This window comes from Myotis brandtii, unplaced genomic scaffold (genome assembly GCF_000412655.1).
Source record: "Myotis brandtii unplaced genomic scaffold, ASM41265v1 scaffold19, whole genome shotgun sequence".
NCBI lineage: Eukaryota > Metazoa > Chordata > Mammalia > Chiroptera > Vespertilionidae > Myotis > Myotis brandtii.
The window spans coordinates 1,041,129-1,058,074 of NW_005357075.1; the positions used below are offsets into that span (position 1 = coordinate 1,041,129).

Here is a 16,946-nt window from a genome sequence, read left to right on the forward strand (position 1 = left end):
CATACAGCATCCTTTCTCCTGACCAGCCAGCAGCCACTGAGCGCAAGGGGGCTTGCTCTCCCTGCTGCCCACCCACCTTCTGGAGGCGACTACACCTCTATCCAGCAGAGGCTGGGCTGAGGGCCAGGAGGAGGGGTGGGAGCACAGCTGGCCTGGAAGAAGAAGGGAAAAGCTATGGAGGACACTTGGTTTGTTTTTTACTTTGGTTTATTTAAAAAACAAAAGCAAAAAAAAAACAAAAACAACTTTATATACAAAGTCAAACTGAAACCACGGATTACGGAAAGAGGTGAGACTCATGGGGAACGGGAAAAAGGCTGGGCCAGAGCCAATACCACATTCTGAACACAGGGAGCCGGGGGCAGAAGTGCTGGTTCCTGCTGGCAAGTCCGGGGGGGCTGGAACAGTGCTCACTGGCCGACAGCCCAACAGCGAGCTGGCTGGCACTGACTCCCTTCCTCCACAGGCCCCAGGACACTCATCCCCCAGGAACCTGTGCCTGTGACCAGCAGGACCTGTGCCATTCCAAGGAAGGGGCGCTTACCCCAGCCAGACTCCACGTCTGTTTCTTCATTTATTGGCATCAGACCTTATGACATAGTCAAAGAGCCTTTTCCTCCCCTGTCTTACTCTAAACTGGAAGAGGACAGGAGAAAGCACAAGACTAAAGGGCCCCAGGAGAAACCCCAAGGTGGAGGGCAAAATGACATTCGAGGGGTGCAGGTGTTGGATTTAGTTGTAAGTGGAACCGGTTCCTCACTCGTCCGTCCACATAGCACAGGCAGACCCCACCTGACGGCCTGAGCTCCCCTCCACAGGCTGAGCACGGGTCAGCTGCCCCGCCTGCTCCCAGGTCCTGCTCAGCTTCTCTCTGGAACGAAAGGGCTCTAACTTGAGCAGGCTCCATCGCTGACCTCGCAGGATGGCAGCTCCTGCGTCAAGCCCTCAGTTGCTAGGTGCTGGCTCCTCCTTCTCTACCCAGCTGTCAGCCTGTTTGCAACAGATGGCACGAGAATTAGGACCCAAGGAGAAAGGACTGCTACCCACTTCCTCCTGGGGACTCAAGTTTGCAAGCTGCTGGCTGACAGATTCCCTAAGAAACTGGTGGATGGGGGAGAAGGCGAGGTGGACCAAGGGGCTGTTGTCTTGGCATCATTTTGACTAAGCCCCCCAACTAAGCCAGCTCTCCTACAGGCTCACCTTTTCAACCATTCGCTGCATCTCCAGCTGCAGGGGGGTCAGGCGCCTCCGGAAGTCATGCAGCAGCCGCTGAAGCTGGTTCTTCTGCCGCTCAGCTGTGCGGGCCGTGTCCTCAGCCTCAGCCAGCCGGGTGCGCAGCTCCTGCATGTCAGCTGCCAGCGTCTTGTTTGTTACTTCCGTGGCTGAGAAGCGGTGATGGCTCTCCTCTGGTGGGAAACACACCAGAAAGACGGGGGCTAAGTTAAGGATCGGAGCTCAGGGCAAGAGGCCTGCAGCCTAAGGAGTGGGTTCCCCTCGGTCTCCGTGTACCCATCTGCACGGCCACCGGCAGGCCCATCAGCCACTCACCTAGCTTCAGTTCCAGTGTGTGAATCTTGTTCTCCAGGTAGAGCCGCCCACTGTCCTGCTGCTCCGCACGTTGCAACAGGTTCCCCACATTGATCAGGCTGCCGTTGTGCGACACCAGGCCCTTGTGTTCCAGGGGGGCAGCTACTGGCTTTGCGCTTTTCCCAGAAGGAGGTAGCAGGTCCAGGTTTCCTAGAAGGGCCATGAGAAGAGGTAAGGGTCGGGTCTCGGGAGGAGAAAGCAGCCTGCCCTGCCCTGCCCATTCTCCACAGAAGGCTGCAGAGCACCGGTACACACCAAAGAGCACCTCCTCAGGAAGCCCACTGTCCGTGCCCTCGGAGCGGCTGTACTGAAGGCTGCGGTACTGGCAAATGTTCTGGGTCACCACCCTGCTGACCAGCTGTTTGGCCTGCAGAAAATACACACCCAAGACCCCCTCTGATGAGAAGGTGCAAGCCCTCCCCGGGATGTGAAAAAAACCTAGAACTGGAGCATCCCAAGTCCCCCACAGTTCAGGTGCGTGCCTGTGCACATTACGTCAGGTGAGGCCACCTCAGAAAGGACCAAGGGGGACGCGAGAGAAGGCACCTGCTCTGCACTGAGCCGGAGCCCAAGGGTAAGCAGGATCCTCTCCAAGTCTCGACGGTGCAAGTAGCCACACCAGTTGGCATCAAAGAAGACAAACGCAAGAAGACAGTCCAAAGGGAGCACAGCAGAGGGGTCCAGCTCCTTGGGCTGCAAGAGGAAACGAGGATGAACGGGGTTACACATCGTTCTCTCTGGCTAATCGCCTTTTACAACTTAGTGGCCTGGCTGACAGTTCCACCCGGCGCACCTTCCGGTTGGAGACCTGACCCTGAGCCTCTAACCCAAGGCCTCCAGGGCATTTCTGGCCCTGGGGCTGTCCCACACAGGAACCCAGTGTGTGTGCTCCTACACCAGCTGCCTCTCCTATTCCCCCTGACAGACGCTGAAGTGTCCCCTGGGTCCTACAGAGGTGCTGTTCCATGAGCCAAGAACCAGATGTCTGGTCAGTCAACAAACAATGGAAGTCATTTGTAGAAGTATAGCTCCCAAGGACGGGCTCAGGCCTTGCTGAGTGTCACTGTCACTGAGGCCGGAGGGGCAGAACACTGGTCTTACCATGTCCTGAAGGGAAGAGAACTCCATCTCTGACTGGTTGGAGGCAACAGAACGGACCTCGGAATCCTCCAGCTTGGCTCCTGCTACAGAAGGCCTGGCATGAGCTTGGAGCAGTGACCACATGGCCACACCGGCTCCAGTCCCAACGGGAGAACACTAGAGCCACCCGCAGCCCCGGCGTGCTCCCTCCCCCTGCGCTCACCGAACTCCTCCTCCCCATCGTCCCGCAGCAGCAGCAGCTCCGGGTCCAGGGCCATCTCACAGAGGTCCTCCGACGCCTCAGCCCGGGGTTTCTCTTCTTCCTCTCCTCCAGAAGATGGGGGTTTGGGCAGAACCCCATCTTCCTTCTAAGGAAAGCAGACCGAGATGAGGACTGTCCCTGTAATTACTAGCAATGACAATGGCTAACACTGGAGGGTCAGCCCCCTCCAGGCACTGTTAAGGGCTCTGTATGCACCACGTCATGTAAAGTATTTCATTACACGGGTCCAGAGCAGACCAGGCACTTTCCAGACACCGGGGATTCTCCCCAGGAGTCCAGAGCAGCCCGTAAGAAATTATGTTGACCTGAGACCGTTTAGTTAGGCGTGAAGCCCCAAATGCTTTAGAGGGGCTAAGAGAATGCAGTGTTCTGGCTCACCACAGCCTGAGCCCCTCAGAGCACTCCCTTCACTGAGCTCCCTGTGCTGCCACCAACCACACTTCCCTTCCCTCCTGCGCCCACTTCCCTCCAGACACAGCAGCACAGCACTCCCTGGCCGAGGGCCGAGCACCCTGCGCCCATTACACACGCTCAGGCACATGCGTGAGAGGGGTTCTGAGAGACCGTACGTGCTCAGAACAGCACCTGGTACCACGCAGCACTCGAGTTCTGTTCAACGTTACTATGTGTAGCCCCAGTGCCCGCGCAGGGGGCAGAAGTACTCACCGGTGGGGTGTCTGACTCAGCAGCTGTGCCCTCACTCTGTACCTCCTCCTTGGACTCCTTGGCCACCTCCTCCTTGACCACTTCTTCCTCCTTGGCCACCTCCTCCTTCTCAGGTTCAGGTGGGGCCACGACCTTGTCAGGAAGGCTCAGCAGCATCTTATAAATCCTATAGCCAAAGTCCCTCTGCAGCATCTCCAGAAACAGCTCAGCCAACACCATCACCTGGTGAAAGAGGCCCATGGGCACCAGGAAAAAGGGAATGTCCCAAGCCCCGCCACACACCCATACACCCTACCCCACAGCCTCCCAGACTCCTACACCCACCTCAAAAGAGATCCTTTCTTTGGGCCTCCGGTCCTCCACAATGCCATGGAGGGAGAGGTTTATGCAGCCGGGGCGTGCCATGACAGCGGGTTCCAGAGGGGGCGGAGGGGCCTCTGGGAGGTCAGTGTCCACTTCCTGCTGTGTGGTGGCCTCCGGGTTCTCTGCATTCTGTTTGGTGTCCGCTCCTTGCTCCGATGCCTCACTTGCCTGTTCTGTAGGCTCTGTTTCCTGTGATAAAAACCAAGAGCTGTGACCACCTGGGCTTAGGTCAGGGCACCTGTTCTCCCCACCTGTTAGTAAGGCTCTGCCTTACCGCGGGCACTTCCTGGGCCAGGGGAGCTGCCTCTGCAGCTTTCTGCTGGCACAGGGCCTCCCACTCTTCCAAAGTAGGCATGATGGTCCAGACATCCGGCAGGTACACCACCACGGTCTGGAGCCGCTTCGGGGGTCCTGGCTGCAGGTACTGAAACTCAGCAAAGCGCCACCTGCTCACAGCAAAGGGAAAACGAAGTAGTGACCCAAGACATCTGCAAGCAAGTGCTTCAGTTTCCAATCAACATTTAGTGAGCACACTGCGAGCCAAGCTTTGAAAGTTCAAAAATAAAAGATACAGACAGGTCCTCAAGAAATGGTTAGTCAATGGGGAGACACAAAAAAGCAGACATTTACTTTCCAAGGTGCTAAGGCAACAAGAAGGAGCACTGAAGGTTGCTGGGGGAGAGGGGTTAGCTGCCCTTCCTCATTCACATCCCTAGTGATGCTCATGATCCGGGTGGCCATTTGTGAAGGCTGGAGAGAGCAATGAGCTGGGACTAAGGAACAAGGGAGAGCTAACAGGTCAAAAAGGTGCAGAAGCTTGGCCCGAACAGTCGCCAACTCCACTCGCCAATAGCCGGCCCGCGGGCAGCCACTCACCACTTGGTGCAGGCACTCAAGTCAATGCCGGTCTGGGCCTGTGCACAGCGGATGGCAGTGCGGACTAGCACCTGCGGGTCGCCCTTGGGGTCGAGGCCATCCAGGGAAGGAGACCACTCACCCCCAACCAGCACTGCCTCTTCTTCTTTCCGGCCCAGCAAAAACTGCAAAACGAGATCAGGGCTAAGAAACGAAAAAACAGTTACCTGGGTCTCCCACTGGAAGGCAGCCTGCCACCGCTGGGGATGCAGGCAGCAGGACGTGGCAGAGTCCACAGGACAGTGGGGGGTGGCTTCTCCGCCCATGAACACGACCAGCCACGTAACGTTCTGACAATAACAGCTCTGAGCAGTGCTATGCTCCTGGTAAAACCAGAGGTGTTTCAGCTCTGAAAAGCCTTGTTTTTAGGAGTTCATGAATAGGAGCTGAGCTGCTGAAAACGTGACACGGACTGGACGTTATCAATGAATGCGTCTTGCCTAGTGGACTCCAGCTCTCACCTTAATCTGCTTCAGAGGGTGTTCTGGTGCCTCCCTTGGCTCAGCCATGTCATCCACAAAGAGCATGCAACAACGAAACAGTTCCTCCAATCCCGGGGAAGAGAGCAGCAGTACCTGTGGAGGGTAGCGGGAAGGACACTCAGCTTTCTCAGCCTCCAACAACGGGAGCAAGCGGGACCCCAGCCAACTCACCTTGGAACTGTACGTGGGGTCACTGTCTGCAGGGACGGGCTCAGCACCAGTGTCTGGAGCTGGCTCCTTCGCAGAAGATACCTGGATACGGCTCGGATGGTGGAGGGAAAAGGGCTGGCTCAGAGGGAAGGCTGACAGCCAGCTCAGATGCACAGCCAGAAAATCTGAGGGGACCAGGAGGCTGCGGTAACGGCGCTGGAGTTCTAGGAAGTCACAGGTGGGGCTGTAGGAAGAAGCCAAGACTAAGTTATCTTTTAAATTGAACCGTAAAAGATTTGAAAAATCAGAGGGCAAATTATTTTATATAATCTGCGAAAGAACTTCTAAGTAAGACACATCTGGGGGGAAAAAAATGGATCCAATTTAACCACCAAAAATGTTACAACCTCTAAAGGCAAAATAGTTAAACTGGAGAGGAAAACATTTGCAATACATAACAGAGAAAAGAGTCACTGCTTAACATAAAAGGAACCAAAAAATCACTAAACAAAAGTTCACACAAATCTGAGAGAATACTGGGAAGAGTGACAGCAACAGAAATGAGACTTAAAAGCCCATATAAATATGCTCAATCTCACTTATAATTAAAGAAATGCAAATCAGAATATCACTTTTCACCCATCAGACAAAGATAAAAAAGTTTGATAAGGCAGTGTTGGCAGAGGCCTGGGGAAACAAGTAATTCATGCCCCAATGGTGAGAACGTAAACTGGTATGACCTCTTTAAAAGAATGGGCAATTCTCTCTTCCTCTCTCACTAAAAAATAAAAATAATGGGCAATAGCCATCAAAGTTCAAAATCAGACCCTTTGGGTCAGCCACTCCATTTCTAGGAGCTGATCTCAGTAAAATGCTTGCACCTGTCCACATGGATGCATGCAGAAGGATGTTTATTACAACAATATTTAGGATAAGACTAAAAATGGGGAGAGAGTTGGTTAAATAAATGGTAGTCCAACCATTCAGTGGAATACCATATAATTGCTAAAAAGAATGAGCTCAAGCTAATAAACATTAATATGGAATAAATTCTAAGATTTTAATGAAATTAAATGAAAAAGCAAAGTACCAAACACTATGTACAATAGGCCTCAATTTCACATTGGTGTTTTTTTTTTTAAATAGTTGTATGTGTGTCTAATAGTTAGCAGTCATGTTCTGACTTGATGTGACATGGAAATCGGTGTCTTGTGAGATGGGAGCCATGTGGATCAGCATGGAGAACAAGAGGCCCTGCCTAGGTCAGGGGAGAGGAACAGTCCTCCTCTCCCACCTTGAGGAGGTGCCAGGACCTGCCCCCTCGCCTCAGCTGGGCTTCCAGTGGACTTTGCTTTGGGGTGTATCTAATACCGTAGCTGGAGCCCTGCCTCTCCACTGCTAGATGGAATCTGGAGTCGCTTATCTACCTCTTAAGTCAGTTTCTTTTCCCCCCTCTAAAATATTAATACTGAGATTATCTTAGTAAGGTTCATAAACAGTTAAAATCCCTAACCAATTCTGATGCAAGTGCCCAAAATTACATTATTAAGAATAAATGAGCAAAGACTTACTGTCCGCAGTATTTATTAACTGTTTATTTGTCGAAAGAAACTATTCCTTAGCTCAAATATCCATGTTTCATAGTTCAGGAACACAGGTCAGTGACAAACTTCCTAAAAAATTCTTTACATTCCAAGATCACTTTGCACTCTAAAAGACACCAGCCTTGCCGTAACCGGTTTGGCTCAGTGGATAGAGCGTCGGCCTGCGGACTGAAAGGTCCCAGGTTCGATTCCGGTCAAGGGCATGTACCTTGGTTGTGGGCACATCCCCAGTGGGGAGTGTGCAGGAGGCAGCTGATCGATGTTTCTCTCTCATCGATGTTTCTAACTCTCTATCCCTCTCCCTTCCTCTCTGTAAAAAATCAATAAAATATATTAAAAAATAAAAATAAAAGACACCAGCCTTCCTCTCTCCTCAATATCTGTCATGGAATCATAATTTCTGTGGAAATCTGTGTATGCCTTCTTTCTTGGTTCAGCCACACAAACTCATAGGAAGCTGCAACCCCCAGGGCTACAATGATGGCTCCAACAATACAGATGCTTGGCCAGAAGGCCACGTATCTGAGGTTCTGTCAGAGCACAGGAAGACATGGGGGTTCATATTCTCCTCAACACCCAAGTCCTTCGTGATGGAGACTGGACGACTGCAGCAGCGGCAGGCACTCCAATGGAACTCAGTCAGTTCCTGCGAGTGAGACACCAGCCTGCAGGCTACATGCTGAAGCACTCAGAAAACAAGGCAGAAACCAGGCCCAGCGTCCCTATGAGCTGCAGCTTCTACCTGCATTATAACCGCTACCGACTGGCAAGCCTCGGTTACAGCCTGGCATAATCATTTCTGGTGATCAAATCATAAAGTTTATCAGGGCACCCATGTCAGTGGTGCTCTGCTGGTCAAAATCTGAGATTTCAAAGTAAAAAATCTGTCACATTAAAAAACAAAAGGTCATAAGAACACACACACTCACACACACAAACTCTCACAAAGACTGTATCTCATTTACACAAGACTCTGTTACCAGCTGCAAGCTGCACCCCCACCCCCACCCAGCCTTGCCACTCACCTGTCCACAGTATAGGGAGTGAGATGGACTCGGTAAGGAGGCAAGTCATGCCTTGGTTTCTTAGCACCCCAAGGCTCTCCACCAGCCCGCTGTTTGCGTTTCTTGGAGTCATAGTCATCGCTGGAGGTTGAGCCATCACCAGAAGGAAGAAACCACACTGTTACTTATGGTTCAACACACACTGGCCTAAAAAGAACTGGAAATGATCTGACTCCCCAATGTTAAAGAAATGGATAAAGAAGCCATGCTAACAGCCACATGACAGATTGTTATAAAGATAAGAAAATGGATATTGAGATGCTTTTAATAACCATTCGTGTTAAGCCAAAAGAATGGTATATAACACTGTATATACAATAGTACCTCAACTGTGCAAAAAAAACCTTTAAAAGACTGAAAAGAAAGAAAATATTAATGGTAGTTGCCTCTGACTAAAACTTATGAATAATTTTTAAATACTTTCAGAACTTTATAAATTATAGTTAACATATAATTTTTTAATGAGCAGAAAAGACTTTGATTATTATTCTTTTGTTGTTAATCCTCAACCGAGGATATCTTTTCATTGATTTTTTTTGAAAGAGTGGCGGGCGGGAGCAGAAATATCAATGTGAGAGAGACACATCAATTGGTTGCCTCCTGCATGCCCCCCAACTCGGCCAGGGATCAAACCCACAACCCTTCGGTATACAGGCCAAACTCTAACCACTAAACACCACCAGCCAGGGCTGATTTTTAACAAAAGACATATGGTAACCATGCTAAGAGTTCTATAAAGTAAGGTTTTTTTTTTTAAATATATTTTATTGATTTTTTACAGAGAGGAAGGGAGAGGGATAGAGAGTTAGAAACATTGATGAGAGAGAAACATCGACCAGCTGCCTCCTGCACATCCCCCCCTGGTGATGTGCCCACAACCAAGGTACATGCCCTTGACCGGAATCGAACCCGGGACCCCTCAGTCCGCAGGCCGACGCTCTATCCACTGAGCCAAACCGGTCAGGGTATAAAGTAAGTTTTGTTTTTTTGTTTTGTTTTTTTTTTTTTTTTTATATTTTATTGATTTTTTACAGAGAGGAAGGGAGAGGGATAGAGAGTTAGAAACATTGATGAGAGAGAAACATCGACCAGCTGCCTCCTGCACATCCCCCCCTGGTGATGTGCCCACAACCAAGGTACATGCCCTTGACCGGAATCGAACCCGGGACCCCTCAGTCCGCAGGCCGACGCTCTATCCACTGAGCCAAACCGGTCAGGGTATAAAGTAAGTTTTATTAAAAGCAATAGCTCGGCTGGTGTGGTTCAATGGTTGAGCATCACTCTATGAACCAGGAGGTCATGGTTCAATTCCCGGTCAAGGCATATACCCAGGTTGCTGGCTCGATCCCCAATGGGGGGAGTGCAGGAGGCAGTCGATCGATGATCCTATCTCTCTCTCCCTCTCCCTTCCTCTGAAATCAATAAAAGCATATTTTTTTTAAAGATAAATAAATGATACAGTTCTCATAATGAACGTTTGGGAATACATATTAAAGTCATAAGATACTCTGATCCAGTAATCCCACTCTGGAAAATTTACCCCAAGGAAGTTAGTTCAAAAGAAGAAAAAAGGTTATATATAGAAGGGATAAAAAAGCAAACTGAGAGTAAGAAAACCACATTCACATCCAGCAATGTCTGGATTTTTATTGTAAATAAGTAAAATAATCACGCAGCGCCCTAGTGGGTTTGGCTCGGTGGACAGAGCATCAGCCTGCAGACTGAAGGGTCCCAGGTTCGATTCCGGTCAAGGGCCTGGGTTGCGGGCTCAGTCCCCAATGGGGGGCGTGCAGGAAGCAGCCGATCAATGATTCTCTCTCATCACTGATGTTCTATCTCTCTCTCCCTCTCCCTTCCTCAATAAAAAATATTTTTTTAAAAAAAAAATAATCATGCAGCCATTAAAACAATCATGAGGATCACATGGAAAAAATGTTTAGTAAGAATCTATAAAAATAACTTGAACTCTAAGATTAAAATTATAAAATGTATGAATATATATAGACAAAGACTAGAAAAGAATATGGGGGGAAAGTGGCAGTAAGTAATTTTTCTCTTCAAAATTATTTTCTAAAGGTCTTTAAGAATGGTTACCTTTGCCCTGAACGGTTTGGCTCAGTGGATGGAGCGTCGGCCTGCGGACTGAAGGGTCCCAGGTTCGATTCCAGTCAAGGGCATGTACCTTGGTTGCGGGCACATCCTCAGTAGGGGGTGTGTAGGAGGCAGCTGATCGATGTTTCTCTCTCATCGATGTTTCTAACTCTCTATCCCTCTCCCTTCCTCTCTGTGGAGAATCAATAAAAATATATTTAAAAAAAAAAAAGAATGGTTACCTTTAAAGGGAAGGAGAGTCCTAGCTGCTGTTAAGTGGTTAGAGCATCGGCCCACAGACTGAAGGTTCTCAGGTTCAATTCCAGTCAAGGGCCGGAACCTCAGTTGCAGGCTCGATCCCCGGCCTGGGGCCACGTGCAGAAGGCAACATATCAATGTGTCTCTCCCCCTCCCTTCCACTCTTTCTCTCTCTCTAAATATTAGTGGAAAAAATATCCTCTGGTGAAGTTTAACCAAAAAATAAAAAAATAAAAGCAATTTTTTTAACTTTATATAACAGCATGCACTACTCTATACATTCATGTAATAAATTACTCATCATTGTATCACTGTTATGGGTGCAATAAATAAAAACAGTAGATCAGAAAAAAACTTTAGAACAATATAAAATGCCAGATTGATAACGGGAAGACCCCCATGTCAGGGAGGGTAGAGTGAAGGGGGCCTAATATATGATGACGAAAGATGATTTGACTTTGGGTGGTAGGCACAGCTCAATATAAAGACCTTGTAACAGAAATCTATACCTGAAGCCTATATGATCCTATTAACCAATGTCACCCCAATAAATTTAATTTTAAAAACAAAAGAAAATTTACCTAGTCATTACACCCCAGGAGCTAAGTTGTTATATTTAACACAACGTGTTTTTTTTTAATTATTATTTTTTAACATACAGTGGGGCCTTGACTTACGAGTTTAATTCGTTCCGAGACCGAGCTCGTTAAGGAGCTCATTAACTCAAATTACTCTGTCAACTCAATGTAAAAAATCGGCTGAGAGACAGCTGGTATCTCAAAAAACTCGTTAGTCGGGACACTCGTAAGTCAAAGCCCCACTGTATTTTTATTGATTCCAGAGAGGAAGGGAGAGGGAGAGATAGAAACATCGATGATGAGAGAGAATCTCTGATAGACTGCCTCCTACAAGCCTTCTACTGGGGATAGAGCCTGCAAACCAGGCATGTGCCCTGACCAGGAATTGAACTGTAACCTCCTGGTTCATAAGTCGACACTCATCCACTGAGCCACACCAGCAGGGCCAGTGTTTCGTCTTTTCTCTTGTGTCTGCCTGGGTAATTTCCCTGTTCATCCAAAAGCTGCCTTCTAATCCTGCTCTAATGGGATGTTAGTGCTTCCATGTTTCTAACAGAAGAACCACTCCCCGCTCATCTGACAGCTCTCTCAGCTGGTTTATGACTGGAGTGAACTCTTCTGTAAATGCTGCCAACCTATAGTTAAACCAGATGTTCCACTGAATCCTGTGAATTCCACAGCCAGTTTCCACTCCTATTGTGACTTGTCAGGAACAGGTTACAAGGTAGTAGTGCCAGTGGGAGGCATCTCAGTGACCTCAGCAGGAGACACTGATCCCTGCATCCCAAAGCCTAAAATTCAAAATAAAACTTGGCTTCCAGCCAAAACGCTACTCCTTTATAAACTGCTGTTCTCCCCAGAATGACCTAATTCTTACTCCCCCTTCCCTACTCGGCAGATCCTGTTACTGACAGTAACATCTCTCCTTTCTCTAGAAGCCACGACGCTGAGGCATTATAGCCAAAGTAATAGAACATGGGCCTCCCACTGAGCTTGACATATCCAGGCCAAGCAAACGCAACTGACTGTATAGAAAGGCTGAACCTGAACCCAAAGCAGAGTTCATAGCAGCCACTGATTTCCATCCAGGTTACATCATCCCTGAGCACAATTACTGTGATAATGAAGCCTTAAGAAATTCATGGAATATGAGAGGTGGAAAGTCCTTAGAAACTGACCAGGAAGAGGCACCAGATGCGACATGTGGGAGCATGCAAGACATGTATCAGTGACTTGAGAACGGGACAATGTGTTTCAAAGGAGTGAAGACACTGGAAACAATCCTGGACCATCAAAGCGACCCCCTAGTTAGAATTCACAACCTAGCTGAAGGGAGCACACACGCGCTGCAGCACAGAGACTAGCTGCATCACTGCCTAAGCTTTCGGAGTTACTCCATGAACCTTTTAAGTGTTGACTTTGCACTGCATTCTCGGCCTTGACCATGTAATGATTTACTGGCATCTGGGATCAGGGGTTTCCATCTTAGTACAGTTCTCACTTCAAAAGAGCACAAGAACATGAGAGCATATTCTGAAGTAATGGAAATATTCTACATCTTTTTTTGTTGTTATTAATCCTCATTCAAGGATACTTTTCCATTGATTTTTAGAGAATGGAAGGGCGGGGTAGAGGCAGAGAGAGAGAAAAACATCAATGTGAGAAAAACACATCGATTGGTTGCCTCCCGCACATGCCCCAACCAGGGCTGGAGATCAAGCCTGCGATGGAGGCACATGCCCCTCAACCAGAATCGAACCCGGAATGCTCCATCCACTGAGCCAAACTGGCTAGGGCTCTACATCTTAACAGGAGTGAGGGTTACATGGGATTTTCCACTTGTCAAAATTGTCCAGTTAAGATTTGTGCATTTTAACCTATACAAAATTTACCTTTAAAACATCAAGTATGAGGCAGGGAGTAGACAGAGGTAGAGATAAAAAAAAAAAAAAAGAGAATAGCAGATGTTGATACTCAAAGCTGGGTGATGGATATATGAGAGTTCATCGTCCTCTTCTGTTTACTATGCTTATACAATAAAAAGTTAAGATAAGACCAACAGATGGAAATAGAACAAGTCTTAAGCAAACTAGTCTAGAGCTTAACTCCCAGGGATATAAGCAAAACCCTATAGGAGAGAGTAAGGCAAGATAAGGAATGTGAGCCAGAGAGAACAGGTAGCATGTGCTTGGCAGTCCCCGATGCTCACAGATGATACAGGATGGCCTAGGAGGCCCCACAGGCCCAAATCCACCATGCCTGCTCCACACAAGGCCAAGACACTGTTTGCCTGTCCCAGGCACAGGCCTAGCCTTCTAGGCAAAGTGCAACATGCACACTCTAACCCCACACTGATGTATACAATGTATATGAAGAAATGTTCTATACTAAGAATTAAAACATATTCTACAAAGTTACTTTTTGGGGGACAAGTACCATTTTCCTGAAAGTTGTTTTGTTTTTAGAGACAAAGACAAATACAGGGAAGAAAGGAAAAACATTGATTTGTGTTCCACTTATTTATGCATTCATTGGTTGTTTGCTTTATGTGCCCTGACCAGGGATTGAACCCACAACCTTGGCATATCGGGACAACCCTCTAACCAAATGAGCTACCTGGCCAGGGCCTCTTGATGGTTTTGATTCTTAGTATCTCAATCTTAGGGACTAGAAATAAAAGGGAAAATTACATATTAAGAAAAAATTCAGTATGATTATTTTGAAAGGTGAACTACATCAAATCCCTGCTTACTGAACCAGTTTATAAAATTCCAAAATTTGTATATACCTCACGTGTCTGCCTACTTCAGGGTAAAGGAACTAGGATCTAGCTGCAGGAAGAGAATGTTAGTGTCAGCAGGTGGCAAAGAAAGGGGCGGTGCTCCTAGAGGCAAATAAAGGAAATAAAATATTTTTTCTGATTGAACATCCTCTTACCTTCGGCCCTGATCCAATCGGCCATGAGGGCCCCGAGCAGGAAATCTGTTCAGGTGGCTCAGATGAAGTGTGTGGGATGTTTGGAAGAGACTCAGAGCTGCAGAGAGGAAATGGCTGGTGACTCCAAAACTCTAAATATCCAACTCCCCTGTCCCATTCTCTCAGTGCACAGAAGTACCCACTTCTATTCACAGAGCAGCAACCTGACAGTTACAAGTCCATTCATCCAGAGTAACCCATAAAGCGACACCCCAACATCCATGCCACTGGTACTCACGCTTTTGAGGAAAGAGTGGGGGAATCCGATGAGGCTGGAAGATCAGCTGGGGCTGAGCTCCCAGAATCCCTTGCTTCTGGCCCAGGGCTGCCACATGTAGAAGGGGGGGTGCTGGGGACTTCAGTAGGGGCTGCAGGGCAATAACCAGGAAAGTCAGAGCATCCCATAGTTGACGTGCCCATCCTCTCAACAAAAGTAAAGTTCGTGCCCAGCTGTCGGGACCCAGGGGCTTCCCTCCCTCCCCTTTCCAATGCATGTGACCAGGAGAGAGAAATACCTGATTGGAGAGCGTTTGCACCTTGACAGCATTCCAAGGCACTGCCTGGCCTGGGTTGTATGCAGCCTTCACCAGCACCTTCTCACCCAGCTGGGGCAGCCGGCCCTTCACCACACTGCCAGCACATAAGCCTAGTCAGGAGACCCTGGCCAAGCCACCCTAACTACCCCAATGAGCCCTGCCCATCAAGATTTCTCACACCTTGCATAAACACAGGAAAGCAATGGCTTTAGAGGAGCCCCAAGAACATGGTGACAGAACAGAATCAAACAAGCATTTCCAAAAAGAGACCAGCCTCAAACCCACCTTAGCTGAAAAAAGACCTCTTCATCCACCACCCCAAAATAGTCGTGCAAGCTGGTGACAATGCCAGTGAAGACCCGCTGCTTCTCCCCACCCTGCAAGAGAAGAGTGCAGTTCAAACAGGGAGCACTTACACACACACCCCGCCCAGCTCAGGCAGAATACTGCATCAAGATTCACAGGGAAGGAAGCATACATGTTTGGTGGACATAATCCATCTTTTTGCCTGGGGGGGAGGGAGGGGATGCTGATTCTTGCACCACAAGCTTCTTCTAGGATTCCCAGTTATTTTATTCCAAAGAGCACTCTAGAGATTTCCCTACAGCCAAAATTCCCCAGTCAGAGGTGTCTAGTCACCTCCATACTGGCCCAGGACAGGTGTGTCAGGAAGGATGAACACTGTGATGTAAATACGAAAGCATCAGGCATCCATGCATGCTGAGTGGTCCCAAGCCCTAAAACTCACTAGAAAGGATGCCCAACCTACCTGAAGGTGCCTGGCATTTTGGGACAGGTCTGTGGCCACAGGAGGAGTGAGCAAACCAGGAGGAGGACCCAGAAGAGATGTTGAAGCTGTGCCTGTGAGGACAGAGAAGCAATCTCCAGGAACTGCACCTCCACTGTTCAGCACTACAGTCAACTAGGGCAGCAATTTTCAACCTTTTTCATCTCGTGACACACAAACTAATTACTGAAATTCTGCAGCACACCAAAAAATTTATTTTTTGTCAATCTGACACACAAAAATAGGTATCATTTTTATTCATTCACACCAGATGGTTATTGTCATTTTTTTCAATTTGACAAACAACGTGTTGACTGCTGTCATTTTTTTATTTGACAATCCAAAGCAGCGGTTCTCAACCTGTGGGTCGTGACCCCTTTGGGGGTCCAACAACCCTTTCACAGGGGTCGCCTAAGACCATCAGAAAACATATATAATTACATGTTGTTTTTGTGATTAAACACTATGATTTAATTGTGTTCAATTTGTAACAATGAAAATACATCCTGCATATCAGATATTTACATTACGATTCATAACAGTAGCAAAATTACAGTTATGAAGTAGCAACGGAAATAATTTTATGGTTGGGGGTCACCACAACATGAGGAACTGTATTAAAGGGTCGAGGCATTAGGAAGGTTGAGAACCACTGATCTAAAGGAAAAGAGGTCGCTGCCCCTGACTACATAGTCAGATATTGCATGTTTCAACTGCTGCAGCACCCGGGTTGAACATCGCTAAACTAGAAGACACGGCAAACTCAAAAGGCAAAGTGGCTCCAAGCAACACTTCCACAGGGTTTCACTGGCAGCCACTGTGGTCAGCTCCTATTTTCCTAGGCAACATCAGCAGCAAATTGCACTCCACCAAGGAAAACCCAAAAGCCTTCTTTTTAAAGACCCAAAGCGCATCTTTCCCAGTGTGAGCCCGGGTAGAGATAAAGGTGATCACCTGAGAAGTTACGTCCCCCTGGAAGTGGGTTGATCCGCTGACGCTTAAACTGGGACATTGGGATTGCTGTCTTCTTTCAGAGTCTCGGGGGGGAAAAACCTTCAATCAGAAAAGAAATAGATTAGCAGCTCATGGGGGAATTTTCCATCAACCCCAAAACAGGAATTAAATATCTTGAGGAGAGTAGGGAGAATGAATGGAGATGGTGGGTGAAGGGAATATAAAGAGTAGCAGAAAATGAAGAAATTACATTGTTCCAGTTTGCCCTCACAAACAACCCCGCGGCGGGTCATGCTGCCATGCCATCTTAAAGAGCAAACTGAAGCTCGGAGACTGACACTCCCCGAGGCCGAACAACCCGTTAGTGACTACACTGGGACTCACACCCGGTCACCCGACCATTCAACGCTGCTCTCGCTATGCCACGCCACCCCACATGGGTGGGGACTGGGGGCTGGAAAGAGCCCGGAGACGTTCATTCATTCAAATACATCCGCCAAAAAGCTCCACGCAAGGCCCAGAAAAATGAAGGAGGCGGCCGCTAGAGAGAAGATCGCGTGGGTCCTCTCCCC

The 16,946-nt window shown here is 48.2% G+C and overlaps 1 protein-coding gene across 2 annotated transcripts in view; it reads right to left on the minus strand.

The window, feature by feature from the left end:
• Positions 1 to 189: 189 nt before the first annotated feature.
• Positions 190 to 16,946, minus strand: part of CCAR2 (cell cycle and apoptosis regulator 2) — a 17,294-nt gene continuing 537 nt past the window's right edge. The window contains exons 2-21 of one of the 2 annotated variants that reach the window (XM_014538302.1): positions 16,375 to 16,473; positions 15,403 to 15,494; positions 14,919 to 15,010; positions 14,613 to 14,727; positions 14,336 to 14,465; positions 14,059 to 14,155; positions 8,156 to 8,275; positions 5,548 to 5,770; positions 5,356 to 5,469; positions 4,856 to 5,019; positions 4,254 to 4,425; positions 3,941 to 4,168; positions 3,617 to 3,838; positions 2,891 to 3,035; positions 2,689 to 2,768; positions 2,134 to 2,280; positions 1,843 to 1,954; positions 1,549 to 1,737; positions 1,201 to 1,406; positions 190 to 990 (exon numbers count right to left, since the gene is read on the minus strand). In XM_014538302.1, coding sequence (XP_014393788.1) covers positions 946 to 990; positions 1,201 to 1,406; positions 1,549 to 1,737; positions 1,843 to 1,954; positions 2,134 to 2,280; positions 2,689 to 2,768; positions 2,891 to 3,035; positions 3,617 to 3,838; positions 3,941 to 4,168; positions 4,254 to 4,425; positions 4,856 to 5,019; positions 5,356 to 5,469; positions 5,548 to 5,770; positions 8,156 to 8,275; positions 14,059 to 14,155; positions 14,336 to 14,465; positions 14,613 to 14,727; positions 14,919 to 15,010; positions 15,403 to 15,494; positions 16,375 to 16,432 — 2,751 coding nt within the window. In that variant the 5' untranslated portion in view covers positions 16,433 to 16,473 and the 3' untranslated portion in view covers positions 190 to 945. Of the gene's footprint in view, positions 991 to 1,200; positions 1,407 to 1,548; positions 1,738 to 1,842; positions 1,955 to 2,133; positions 2,281 to 2,688; positions 2,772 to 2,890; positions 3,036 to 3,616; positions 3,839 to 3,940; positions 4,169 to 4,253; positions 4,426 to 4,855; positions 5,020 to 5,355; positions 5,470 to 5,547; positions 5,771 to 8,155; positions 8,276 to 14,058; positions 14,156 to 14,335; positions 14,466 to 14,612; positions 14,728 to 14,918; positions 15,011 to 15,402; positions 15,495 to 16,374; positions 16,474 to 16,946 lie in introns of both variants that reach the window. The other variant, XM_014538301.1, reaches the window with a different exon arrangement.